This window comes from Penaeus chinensis, chromosome 1, assembly GCF_019202785.1.
Source record: "Penaeus chinensis breed Huanghai No. 1 chromosome 1, ASM1920278v2, whole genome shotgun sequence".
Lineage (NCBI taxonomy): Eukaryota > Metazoa > Arthropoda > Malacostraca > Decapoda > Penaeidae > Penaeus > Penaeus chinensis.
The window spans coordinates 5813139-5828138 of NC_061819.1; the positions used below are offsets into that span (position 1 = coordinate 5813139).

Here is a 15000-nt window from a genome sequence, read left to right on the forward strand (position 1 = left end):
TGCCTGACACCTCACTGAGGCTTAATTTCATGGTCATATTAATATAACATATGTATAACCTTCAATCAACAAACGTTTGTTTAACAGACACAAATATCTTTTTAAACTCTTACTACTGAACAATATATATCCCATACATCCAATGATAAAAGCAATAGCAGAGCTGATAACAGTACCTTGGAAAGCAATAAATGGTACAATTCTTGCGAACACTTCTATGAGTGCTGATTTCATGAAAAGATCATTAAAATTCTATCCTGTAGCTCTTTCCTACTTTTAGCTAGCCACATCTCATCATTACACCCTGCAGCAGTCACACTTCTAGCAGATATAGTGAGAAAGAACTGGTGCTAGGCAAGGGGGGTTGGCTACCTAAAGTGTGCCTGCATATCACATCTTGTATAGTTATATTATTATTATTATTATTATTATTATTATTAATATTATTATTATTATTATTATTACTGTGCCTCTACAAGTGGATGCTGCTTTGCCTAGCAACTTTTGAGTTAACCATGCTTAATGGCCTATGAGGAAGAGATCACTAGCGCAAAACTGTTTAGCAAGGCTGATCAAGACCTACTTGTCTTACCTGATATGCTTAAAAAAAAAGAGAGAGGAAAAAAAAAAGAGAAAAGAAAATGATGGATAGAAAAAAACAAAATAAAAAATAAAAATACATGTTACACTTCATTTTCAAAAAGAGTTTTTCAATTTGAAAGAAATTTTGTCTATCTGGCCTCACTTGTTGCACTTAAATATTGCATCATCCCAAAAGCATTGGAAGTGACTTGAATATAGTACAGTCATACTATGGCTGGATGCATCTTTATGTGTTAAACGTTATGCAGTGATAATGAAGGCATATACACTATTTTCTCTCATTATTTTAATGTATTCATATATATGTGTATATACATATACATTACAGACACACACACTCATATATATATGTATGTATGTATGTATGTATGTATGTATGTATGTAGGTGTGTGTATGTATGTAGGTGTATGTATGTAGGTGTGTGTGTGTAGGTGTAGGTGTAGGTGTAGGTGTAGGTGTAGGTGTGTGTGTGTGTATGTATGTATATGTATGTATATGTATGTGTATGTATGTGTATGTATATGTATGTATATGTATGTATATGTATGTGTATGTATGTGTATGTATGTGTATGTATGTGTATGTATGTGTATGTATGTGTATGTATGTGTGTATGTGTATGTATATGTGTGTGTTGATGTATATATATGGTTATGTGTATATGTGTATGTATGTGTATGTATGTGTATGTGTATACACATACAGATGCATATATATATATATATATATATATATATATATATATATATATATACATACACACACACATTCCATATTTATGTGTATATATAGTTCACATGAACATATCCAAAGCCAATACTATTTACACATTCAATCCTCATCATCTCATCCTGTAATAGGAATGACCTCTGCCTGGGGAGGATCATCTGCATCCCCCATACTGTAGCGACCTTCGTCTTCCTCACTGTCTGCTGGAGATGCCTTAGCAGCATCCTGGTCCACCTTTCCACTGCTGCTGCTGCAGTGTTGACTAAGTCGGTCATCACTGCTCCACTTTCCCTCCACACTATCCTCACTCTCTGTTTTGCGCACAACGCTAATGTTGACGTCTGCTGGTGGAGTCACTTCAACCTCCTTGATATTCAGCTCGGCTGGGGAATTTTCTGAGGAGTCCTGGGAAACCTCAGTGGAGGGATCCATGCCATCCTCAGTTGAGGGTTTTGTGGGGGAAGTTGACAAGTCTGAAGTTGTGAGTGTAACTTCCATCTGTGACACAGTGGTTGACTGTAGTCCATTAGGCTCTGTATCTTCTGCAATGCAAAAGTAAAACTTGTTATATAGCTATTAAGTGAATACACAAGAGAGAGATAAAGACAAGAGAGAAAGAGAATATACATATATTCTACTTTTAAGATGAGCATAATTTTCCATAATCCAGTAACAGGAACTTTTTTGTTTTGTAAAGTCAGAGGACAGGTGTTCGCTGGTGCACACTGCCCTGTGTTTTAATATGCATAAGGTCTCATCCCAGTGATTAGAGGCATTATTTCCTATGGCAAAAAAATGTCATAAGACACTTTTAGGCATTACTGGTCTTCACTAATGACACTTTCAAACCTCACTTGCAACAGCAACACTGCCAATGCTACTGTGCTGTTGCCAGAGGCTTGCCTCTACAGATTCTTAAGAAGTGCACTCAAGTTGACAAATCTCATTTTACTGTTGAACTATTTTACATGATTGATCTTCATACAGGTTGTTAGTTATAAACATCTTAAAATTACAACTCAAACAATGGTGAATTATTGAAATAGGCAGGAAACCTGTATGCATTTAGCAACTTCCACCCTACTTTCTCCTTTGTCTCCTTCAAACACCTTACTTCTTTGATTATTTTGAAAAATCTGTCTCTATAAATTGAAAATAATTCTGATTAAAATGATAAGTGAGTTTACATTTTCATGGAACACTTAAAATAGCTATGTATAATTTAACCTTCAGAGCTTAAGAACACATGTGGTAAAAAGACATGAATCTGTCTAGGTGCTGCCCCCTTTTCAAATGTGTCATATAATACTTTTGGTGGCCTTTAGATGGTCAAAATTAATACATTAATTATTTTTAAAATGTCTAATCTTGTTTTAAAAATGTTTCTTTTTATGCCATTACCTACACCCAATAAATGAGGGGCAGAGTCAAATCAAAGTGTCACTTGTCAGTTCCTTGATGGTCTCAGTAAGTGATGAAACATCACATGCCATCTATGATTATTTGCCATGACATGAAATTTAGTCACCCACTACCAATGGATTAGCCTCTTATAGCCATCATGAAAAAGCAACTCATCATGGGTATGGATATTGGCATCATGACTCACTAAAGCAAGTTGAATGGGAAGTTCTGATATCCCCAGCAAACTCCCTGGCCAAAAGGCTAGACTGTTGCCTGAACTTATCGGAATGAGTGACACACAGAAATTTCTGACACTGTCATTAGAAGCTTATGGGGACCATCTGAATTTTTTCTTAATTTTTGAGCTACACATTTGAAACTAAAATCTTTTTTTGAAGTTTTTTTTTTTTTTTTTTTAATAGATCCTTTAATTTTAGAGTCATGTCTTAACCCAATGGCGACGGGTCACGGCTATCGCCGTCATAACAATACGCACGATGTGAGGCGTGCGGCTGTCCACAGCGGCGCCGCGCCAAAACGCCCTGAGGCAATGATTCGGCTTGATGGACCGATATCACGCGCTCAGAGTCGGCGCGCTGCCGCCGTTCGCCAGAGCGTAGAGTTTTTTTTAATTTGCTATACCCGGCGCCATTGGGTTAAAATAAAAGTTTAGACCAAAGGGGAAGACCACAAAATCAGCTGACAATTTTGTTATGAGCTTTCATAATAAAGGAGGCAAGTAATCAAATATATTTGTTGGATACATTGATGAGATCTCTGCTTTAATTCTATGCCAACATGTTATTTCTCAAAACTCTGTATTGACACACACAAAAAAGCTGATGGCTTATTAACCCACATTGCTCCTGAATGTTAAAGCATTTTGAACTGCATTATGTTCAGTGTAGCACACACCCAACCAACTTTCTCTAACTCCTTAAAAGATTCATCAACCTATTTATCTCACTGAAAACACCTTCATATACTTACTGCAAGGTTTGAGTACAAGCTCCTTGAGAATATCAGAGAGGGAAATCACACCAACAACTCTGCCTTCTTCATCGACCACCACAAGACGGTGGACTTCCGCTCTCACTATGCGTTCCATGACTGTCTCTAGTGTCTCATCCAGTGTGCATCGGTGAACTTGTTCAAACCATTCGTTACGGTACTCATTGGCTTTGCGCAGTGTCACGTCCAAGTTGTTGTATGTTCCTTCAGCAGCAAGATTCTAAAAAAGATGAAACAAATATGAAAAAAGAGAAAGAGAAAAAGAGAGAGAGAGAGAGAGAGAGAGAGAGAGAGAGAGAGAGAGAGAGAGAGAGAGAGAGAGAGAGAGAGAGAGAGAGAGAGAGAGAGAGAGAATTTTAATTTACATACTTTCATAAAATACCTTTAAATTATTTTCACATAATTAATGCCTTTATATTATCAAGCGAAATTAATGCATGAAAACATATAAAGAATAATGAGCCAAACTTACAATAACATCAAATTTAGCATAAATATCCACAAGTTTTCCTTGTGCATCGACAATGGGCAGAGCAGACACTCTGTGTTTGACAAACTGGTTCAGGGCTTCAATGATCAGTGTGTCCTGGCTGGCTGTCTGTATGTTAGTGTAGGTGCCAATATTCATATCCCGCAGCGGTTTCTGCAGGATGGACGGCTTGGGCAGCTCGTTTATCTGGAAAATAAAGAGGTATAATCATAAACGGACAATGTTATGTGTGGATCTTCAATAGGATTGTAATCTGATACATCACGATATGAATAGAAGACATGGTAGGAGAAAAAATGAGAGGAGAAGAGAGAAGTAGGGATATGAAGAAAGAAAAAGGACTATGACAATGAAACCGATTACAAATACCACTCTCCTTAACGTCTATAACTAGAATGAAATATAAGTAAACAAATTTCCACTATTACTTACATAGAGGTAGAGGAACTTGAGAATGCGCTTGTGTGTTACAATATAAAGAACGTTGCCAGTGACAGGATCTATAACAGGTAGGCGGTGAATCTTATGATGAATGAGTGAGCGAATTGCAACATATAGCGACTCGTCTGGCCGGATGCTGATCAGAGGGCGAGACTCATCCTTCAGTACAGCTGTAAGAAATACAATATCTTACAATGCACTTTTCTAAATACTTTGTGTTTTAAATATCTTTCTATACAATAGAAATAACTGATCAACATGAATATATATACAATAAACGAGCTACAACTAATGAATTCCTATCTTCTACATATATCAATCCTCTGAGATACGTGCACCCAATGAAAAATCTGTAGCCATATCCTGTAATTTGTTATGGAATTCAAGTGCCTGAGTGCCTGTGTATTCAACTTTAACACAAGAAAATGAGGGGTAAAACTCACTGCGCCATGTCTCTAGCCTGTGATCCTCCAGTTCTTCCATCTTACGATTTGGCGACTGGTAAAAGTTCTGCAGGATGCGGATAAAGTCGGTGATGGTCAGCATGCCCACAAACTGCTGCCGAGTGGAGTCCCAGAGCGGGGCAGCTCGTACGCCATTATACACTAAAGCAAAGAATGCCTGAAATGAGGGAAAAACAGATTAAGACTTTTGGGAGTAAAAAAGAAAAATAATAATTATGCTTGCAGTTCTAGACAAGGTCTTCTATGCTATTTAAGACAAAATTTCTGTTGCATGACTTAAACCTCCCCACAGAAATGCTTTAAATTGTAGTTGCCCAAGAATTGTGTGTGCATCACATATCAGATTAATAATTAACCCAATGGCAACGGGTCACGCCTATAGGCGTCATAACAATACGCTCGAAATGTGGCGTGCGGCTGTCCACCTCGGCGGCGCACTAAAGCGCTCCGAGGCAATGATTCGGCTTGATGTACCGAATTCACGCGCTCAAAGTTCGCCAGAGCGTAGAGTTTGTGTTTAGTTTTCTATACCCGTCGCCAATGGGTTAACAGATTAGTCTCTTTATGACCCCACATTAAAAACTTTACAGATGAAGGAAGTAACTACAGGGTGGTATATCCAACACGTTGCACAAATATTCTATTTTTACTGAAATTGAACACTCCCATTTATGAGTAGCTGCAACAGTATTTCTGTAAGACTCTCACATTATGAAAGCAAGAAATCTTGGCACTAACAGAATATATACTAAAATTGATATATGAGTCTCCTACAATGCATTAAAAGACAATTGCAAACTATAATTCTGTCCTTGCATGACAAAAAAAGATAAAACCTTACCTTCTTAACCTGTAACTTCGTGTCAAACACCACAAGCTTGGCACTGAGAGGAATGAGGTCGTATGTGTGGTGGAACTTGAAGAACTTGACGAAGATCTGTGATTCATCTTGTTCTGTAAAGTGAGACAGAGAAGATAAAAATTGTTAGTAGGGAAATCATGGGCCACTGCATGAGTTGCAAAATTAAATGTAATTAAAAGACAAAACAGATTTGAAAAGAGAAAGCAGGAAATAAAAAAAACTATTTAGTTTTACCAGCTATTATCTAGAAAATAAATAAGAAAAATGGAACTTTGATCTTTCAATCAAATCCATGGTTGCCATATCTGAAAATACACCTCCCTACAAACAAAAAATGACACAATTCAGTCTGTTTGTATGAAACATTTTGTTTGAATTATAATCCATCCTTTAAATTGGTCTTCCTTTTGATATTTGCACTTATGGACACTACAGCCTCCTTTTATACCAAAAATCACATTCAACAAGGTATAAATATCTAACAAAGTAATAAATGTGCGCACATGCACACCGTATTAACCCAGTAACAGAACAGTATATTGCCAACCAACACCTTGGCACATAATGTGGCCTTTACATCTAATAATAGTGGAAATAAGATTACTTAATCTCTTGCTAGTGGATTCCGACTGTCACTGAATCGCAACAAGAGAGAGACAGATCTTATAAAATTGTTCTAAGAATGGAATATACCCTTGAGAGTTTCTGAGAAGACTCTGAGAGGTAGCTATCATAAAAAAGAAGAAAAGAAAAGAAGAAGAAAAAAAAAGTAATGTTACGTACAGTGCCAAGAATTATTGACTGGCTGACCTATGGCAAACACAGACTTCTAGTGCTTGTCAAAAGTTAGGTCATGTGGTTCATTGACAAATCATGAAAAATAATATTTTATAGAGATCTTCTACTGCCTTTGTCTTATAATATGCTTTACAATGTTCTGATTTAGCAGAACTTGTTTACATAAGAAATTTTGACAATATATATATTCATATCTTACTCTGTTAAAGAATTACAATAGTCGTATATTTATAAATCAGGAATAAGAGTACATATACTTTAAAGAAATTTAATATATACACATTAGCACCAACTTTTATATCCTGTTCATTTAACTACTCATAGACAATGAATTCACTATATTTCCTAATAAGCATCCATTATAGGAGAATGTGCACAATATTTACAGTTTTTTGAACCTTATGAATATTAACAGTAAACAATTGAGAGCACTGGAGAAAATCTGGTGAATCACTTGTGATTTAACACTACAATATTTCTGGTCAGTGTTTCACACTGGGAACGGTTTATTAACTGATTTCCCACAAAAATTCATCAAAAATTATGATCTTAATCACCTATATTATTAGAAGATAACTTGGATTTTATCTTTATAGGCTCCAGAGCACTATTTCATCACCTCACACTTTATTTGGCAGAATTCCCTATCTGCTTGAAGCATGACCTTGTCTGCCCTTCAGCCAAGTAACCTCTGATACATTCTTTTGCTTTAACAAAGTCTAGCCCTCTTACAGTCTTCACAGTATTCTTTAATTAACTGCAAAGGATATTCTCCTAATACCAGCTATTTTGTATTGTATTTTTCATGTACTCTTGTCATGAAACAGATAGGAGAAATAATATCATCTGATTAAAGCAATCATATTTATGTATACATTTTACCTTACACAATAAAATGGAGAAAAAGGAACACCCAAATGATATTTTGAATTAAATCAAAGATGTTTTACACTTGATGATGTCAACAAAAGAAACTCTGTTGTGTCAATATACAACAAACAATTAAACTACATATCAGGGCTCAAATACTTATTCTAAATTTGCCAAATTGTTCTGGATGCCAATTCAAATGGTTCCTGAATGAAAAATAGAAAATGTTTATACCCAGATAAGCTTTTCCATTGCTGTCTGCAGTTGCATAAAATATATATATAATAAGCTATTTACACATTTTATTTGGGTTTTATTGTGTCTGTGAAATGAGTTGCAGCAAAAGACTTAGCTTTAAGGGTTGAAGTCTCATAATATTTTCAACCTGTCCATAGCTATATACTGGAGAAAAAAACATGTATGGGGAAAAGAAAAGAAAAGAAAAGAAAAGAAAAGAAAGAAGAAGAAAAAAAAAAGCAGGCAAGCAAGCAAGCAACCTTGCTAATGAAGATAAATCATACGAACAAAGAAAAAGAAAAAGAAGAGAAACGTCACCCTAGAAATACCCTCTACCTCGTATTAGCCAAAATTTCCAAAATGAAACCAAAATTTACCTTCTTTTATCGAGTTGAGGAATTCATCAGTATCAGCCCGGTGAACAGGCTCAAATACCTTGATAAGTGACAAGGGATATTCTGACTCGTCATCATCAAAGAATGGAGTCAGGTAGTTACTATAGGTATACAAACACATAGCCATTGCGCTTAAAAGCTCTCCACGTATATATGGTGAATTAATGTTATTTTTTGGCACTTAACAGGGAATGTTCACATGAAACTCTTACTGTATGACCTATGTGTTGGTTGAAAATCTCTTTCTGGTCATGACAGCTGACACTAAAGATTTCTTTGGTTTACTGGTGATAGCACACTTTTTCTTATGTTACAAAATAATGTTTCAACATGAAACAAATCTTTTTTGCATCCTTAGAGGTCTATCCATTATCTAAATAAAACATCTTCAATTTCAGAATTAAGTCATTTCCATTTCCGATGTCCTTTACACTACAATAACAATGAATACAGCCACAAATAAACTTGGTTCGTCAGTAAACTAAACTTTATACAACTGTTTCGTGTTCACTCCTGCCTCATATGTGAATCTTCTGATATGTCCCTCCCTAAGACTGGCAAAAAACACATGAGCAAACGGCAGAGACAGAACAAAAGCAATACGATCGAGAGTGACTGTGAGCGTGAAGGGGGACCTTCCACAACCACCAGTGGCAGCCACACACACACTGGCTCTCTGCCCGTCTCCTTACACCTTCACCCACTCACCCTTGGCACCTGCCACTGTCTCCCCTTGCTTTTTATTTCCTCTTTTTTAGTGTTTATTTTCCCCACAGGACACAAAAAAAGTGCTGTCACTTGAAGATGGATGAAGAAATTTCGTATCCAAAAAAGAAAATGTAATTTGAAATTCTTAATCTATTACTTCAAACAACACACCATGGATAACATCATTACATCAAAATACCCTAATACAAAATGAGAAACCATAACCTACTCAAACAAAATACCAGAAAAAAAAGTCTAGACTAATTACAAACTCCATAAAATGTTTGATTAGCTGATGTAATGAAGCCAAAGCCTTAGCCACACCCAAGAGATCTAAGGCAGTTTGGATAAAAATAGACCCCAGAGGGGCAACAGGCGGGCCCAGGGAAGGTGCCAACTCTGCTTCAATCTTGTATACCTTCACTGCATCCAATTATATTTTTTTCCCCTCTTCCCCTATTCCCTTTTCCTATCCCTTATTCCTCCTCCCCCATTCCCTCCAAACATTAAAGGAGTTAATGGCACGATTTGGTAGAATGGTATTCCATGTCTGTTTGAGAGGACATAGTTATTTTAGATACTATCAAATCTGTCAAATGAAGAAATTTTCCTTCTAAAACTAACAAACAAACAAACAAAAATATATAAAAGACTAAACAGTAAGAAAAAAAAAAAAAGACAGTGGAAGAAGAAGAAGAAAAAAGAAAAAAAAAAGAAAAAGAAAGAAAACAGTAGTCCACATTTCCTTTTTGCAGGCAGAACTTTGACAAAGTCAAATAGAACTTTCATCAATAAAAAAAACAAGTTTAAAAATCAAATAAACGCAGAGTATAAAAATAAGAAAAGTAAAAAGAAAATAAATAGCAGGAGAAGTAGCTAAAACTTTTGGCACCAAATCTGGTATCACATCAAATACCTGTAACTTATAACCTCTTTTTCTGCAATGTGATATTCAACATAAGTATGCCTAAAGATATTTAGCATTATTTTGTTCTACATAAATTTTAAATAAAATTAAAAATGAGGATTATCTACAGATAATTCTTCATAAAAAGAGCTCTTTAAGAACTAGAGTATAACAGTTATAATAAAGAATACCTGACTCCTCTATAGACTTTCTATCCAAGTGCCTGCACAGCCTTTTTTTCCTACACAATATTTAATAGATGAAAAATACTTCCAGTAATATGCGTACAAGTCTCATCTTCCTTTCATCACATTTTGCAAGCATATGTACATACATACAAATGCATATAGATAAATGAAGAGTCAAAGGGAAGAGAGAAATATACAGACACAGGCACAGACACTGGTGCAGACACAGACATACACCCTCACACAATTATCCCAGTAACAGGTTGTCACTCTGCCAACCAAGAGTTTGGCACCCTTTAGATCAGAGGAAATGCTAGTGATAGTTTAAAAAAAAAAATAACAAATTACACATGGGTATGTGTTTCGTGAATCTATAATTAAAGACAAGGTAAGACAAGACCAGAAAGAAAAGAAATTCAAATTATTTCCTACTTTAAAATTAATCCCTTTATTCTAAACTCCTAATCTCTCTTCTCTTTTGGTGCTACAATAAACAAAATTCCAAAAACCAACAAAAAATGTATAAACTATGCCCTGACTTCCTGATTGAGACTACCAAAATAAGAAAAAAGAAAAAAAAAGAAGAAGAACTATTGAGTATTACATAATCTTAAAGCCTTATCCAGTTAGTAAGAGTGAATCCCCAGATATTCTACTTGGAAAAGCATCAAATATGTTCAAGAGAGTGCCAAAGGAAATGAGCAAAACAACAACAAAACATTAATTACCAATCTTGATAAACAAAAGAAATATCAAGAATCTCTAATACTGGAGCTATCACTGTGGTCAGAATCTTGACCTGATTTTTCCTGGGAAGGAGCCAAGATCATGTGAGTACGGGAAGTACTAATATCATTCATGAATGCGTCCCATACCCTTCTTTGATAGTGTAATATATACAGGCTGCATCTACATAGAACACGGGATGACTTTCTAACAACAGCTAAGTTGAATGCCATCCTAAAGTACAGTTTCAAGAACAGAAAAGTCCTAAACATAATTATCAAACTTTCAATAGTCTTTATTCAAACATCTAAATACCAATCAAATAGTGACAAACCTAAATAATAACCCACTAATGCTAAATGGCACCTATTCTTGCCATGATGAACAGAGTTGAAATCCTGAATGACAAGTGTAAGTGCCACTGCTCTATGTTGTCTGCACTATACAGTTGTTCACTTGTTTGACCCTGACTGCAGTCAAATGTTACAACCCTCAAAACTAGACTTAAGGTCTCTTTTTAACCTCATTCCCTGGAAAGTTATGTATGCTGCAGCCAAAATGCCAGTGTGGGAAAAATACACTTCCAGCGATTCTAATTTTTCACTTGAGTGGCTGATGTACATGTACAAAAACCCATGGTCATTAAAAGAAGTTTATTGAATGTACTCAAGAGGAAGTGAGGAGGAGAAATAAAAAAGAAGGGAGAGAGGAGGACACAAAAGAGTGGGGAAGAGATTAAGGCTGACATACAGACAAATAAGTATTCAATCAGTACACAACTAAGACAGATTTGTGTGTGGATAAAAAGAGAGAATGGGAGACTGACAGGGTAAGAAATGAGAAGGTAATAAAATGATACGGGGTGTGGTGAGGGAGAAGGGAGAGAAAGAAAGTGAGGGGGTTGGAAAGACTAAAGGTGAGCAGAGGAGAAGGAGAGGACAGAATATATGAATAAACTGAGGTAAGGTGAAGTGCCAAAGTAAACTCAGAAGAATGAAATAGAATAATTATATACATACCTAAGTCACTCCTACTGATGTTCTCCAAGAATGGGTCTGCTGCAGGTAACTGAAAAAGAGAGAAAAAATAGAAACAAGCTTAAATATATTGCAAGTTTAAAAACAAAAGGAATCAATTTTTCAGTTTAAATGTGTACAATTAAAAGGAGAAACTCTTTTCTTTACAAGGTTTTCAAGCACTTCCAAATAAGATCATTTTTACCAAACTAAAACCATAGCATAGTTCAGGCAATCCTGTATTATCAGGATTTTTTTTCTTTTAGCTATTAGCATAAACTAACACAATACCATAAAAACTCCTATAGGGCCTGAATAGATAGTACTATGCAACCCTTAGAAGCAATCATGTAGAAAGACATGACTGACCATATGAGTCCCAAGGTCATGATTAACTTTTACATTTGCACTCAATGTGCCACTACTATTCTCAGGCACTAAGAGTGGAGCTAAGATGTGCCAGATGGTGTTTCAGTACCCATCCACCCTTTCAAATGTGTTATTTCCTGTCTAGACATGCAAATGAAATGCAAAGCATAATTTTACATCAGCAACTTGGAAGGGTTAACCCGAGGGCAGAACAGTTTTTGAGCGACATGTGCATCCAGCCAGACAAAGTTTGGACCCCTAAAATTAAAGATAAACGATTAGGCCTACTTTTCCTTGTATATTACTTATTATGGTATTTAAAATAAATAAAGATGATCCTATATCTGCCCGTATTATCAGTTCCACAGCCAGAAATCACTGTCAAACATTACGAATCACCTGGTGAGATATCAGACATGGTTAAGCACACCAACAGCTGACATGTTTACTCTCTACAGTTACTTTTAGTCACTTATCTATTGGTGTGGCTTTTTTTTTATATGCTCAAATTAAATTATTTTTTAGTCAAACAAAGGTTTTAGAAATGATCAATCTCTTCACTAGTAATATCAAGTATCATTCATTTTACATTGGCCTACATATACTGTGTGGACCCCCCACATCAAATATTCTTATTCCCAAATCTTTGTCTCTATCACTCTCTTCAACAATTTCATATTATCTATCATAAGTTATCATTTTCATCAGTTTCATCTCTTTTACCTTCTTTTTACTACTCTAATAATTCAGTGATTTAATTTTCATGTTCCTCATCTCTGCATACAGTAGCCAAATTACATTTGCCACTTAGGCAAATTATCAAAACTATTGGTCATAAACATCTGTTGAAATGATTGACTTGTAAGAGTGGGCAATTCAATCTGAATTAATAGGTGCACAAAACGATAACTGCCATGCTCTTTCCTTTGCATCCCAGGTATTATTTTACAACAATTGCTGTCAATCATACTTGAAGCATTAAACATACATTACATACAGATACTCAGCCAAAGGACTTAAGATCAGGCCTCAGCCCACTCCATACCAACAATACTCAGTACTATATGCCTATCTTCTATGCTTGCTATCCTTCAGTTGTCCGTAACTTAACACATTTATATATATCATAAAACACACACACACACACACAAAAGTCAGAATAAAAATAACATTCCTTTTCTACACTTATACTTTATTTTAAAGAGAAAAATCACAAAAGCCAATTCATAAAATACTTCCCAGTCAAAATGTACCATCACATAAAACCTAACTTATATAATTAAAATTTCAATATTAAACTTCAGGTTTTCGAGACCAGTAATTTTCAACCATTTTAAACTCACTGCACATAATGAATAGGTACTAATTCTGTCAAGGTAACCATTGTTTTAAAAGATATGTCTTCAATGTTTAAACCCTAAAAGTCAGATTAGCCATGGTTGTGTATCTTCACAAAGAAATATTGGATCAAATTAGAACAGAGCCTACAATTTCTCACTGTCACTGGAAGGCATGGAGTATGAGGAAGTATTTCTGATACTGTTTAGCATATTTCAACCTACTACACCTCATTCCCTACCCTTTTGCCCCTTTGCCCCTTCTTCCCACCTGTTTTCTTCTTGTGAATGAATAGAGTATAAAAGTACGAGTGTAATACAAAATTCTTGTAATGAATGGCATATAGAACCCTCACCCCCATCCTCCCATTCCCTTGGTAACCCCTTGCCTCCCTGAACCAATCATATGAGTGCCTCTATCGTTGACCCAACCTCTTCTCTATTTGTGAATGAACATAGCAAGTATAAAATTATAATACATGACATGTGCCCCCGAAACCTCTCCATTCCCCCATTTCGCTTGGTACCCCCAAGTCTCTTGAACCAATCATATGCCTTCAATTGTTGGTATTGCCTCTGTGAATGAGTGTAGTATGTATGAAATAAGAATTCTCATGGTTTAAGGCTTTCACTTTACACTCCTTTTCACTCACTCTCTCTCTCTCTCTCTCTCTCTCTCTCTCTCTCTCTCTCTCTCTCTCTCTCTCTCTCTCTCTCTCTCTCTCTCTCTCTCTCAAGCCCTCTCCCTCTCTCTAGCCCTCTCCCTCTCTCTAGCCCTCTCCCTCTCTCTAGCCCTCTCCCTCTCTCTAGCCCTCTCCCTCTCTCTAGCCCTCTCCCTCTCTTCTGCCCTCTCCCTCTCTTCTGCCCTCTCCCTCTCTTCTGCCCTCTCCCTCTCTTCTGCCCTCTCCCTCTCTTCTGCCCTCTCCCTCTCTTCTGCCCTCTCCCTCTCTCCTGCCCTCTCCCTCTCTCCTGCCCTCTCCCTCTCTCCTGCCCTCTCCCCCTCACCTGCCCTCTCCCTCTCTCCTGCCCTCTCCCTCTCTCCTGCCCTCTCCCTCTCTCCTGCCCTCTCCCTCTCGCTTGCCCTCTCCCTCTCTCCTGCCCTCTCCCTCTCTCCTGCTCTTTGTCTTTAGAAAAATATACTATACTGATGGGTGTGGATTAGAATTTTAAAAAGGCTATTTCTTACTCATAGCTTTCAAAATATTAGAAGACAAATAATCAACAAACAGATGGACAGACAGGCGTGTGAGACAGACAGACAGACAAACAGACAGACTGACACAGACACAGACACACACATACAAAAAAAAAAAGGAAGAAAGATGAAGAAGAAGAAGAAGAAGAAGAAGAAGAAGAAGAAGAAGAAGAAGAAGAAGAAGAAGAAGAAGAAGAAGAAGAAGAAGAAGAAGAAGAAGAAAAGAAGAAGAAGAACTTGGCCAACTCA

The 15000-nt window shown here is 36.4% G+C and overlaps 1 protein-coding gene across 1 annotated transcript in view; it reads right to left on the minus strand.

The window, feature by feature from the left end:
* Positions 1-1296: 1296 nt before the first annotated feature.
* LOC125027292 overlaps positions 1297-15000 on the minus strand; it is a gene marked incomplete in the record, with an annotated part of 181213 nt that continues 167509 nt past the window's right edge. The window contains 7 exon segments of the mRNA XM_047616271.1: positions 1297-1875; positions 3728-3968; positions 4221-4424; positions 4671-4849; positions 5123-5300; positions 5985-6097; positions 11854-11902. Of these exon segments, the coding sequence (XP_047472227.1) occupies positions 1451-1875; positions 3728-3968; positions 4221-4424; positions 4671-4849; positions 5123-5300; positions 5985-6097; positions 11854-11902 (1389 nt within the window).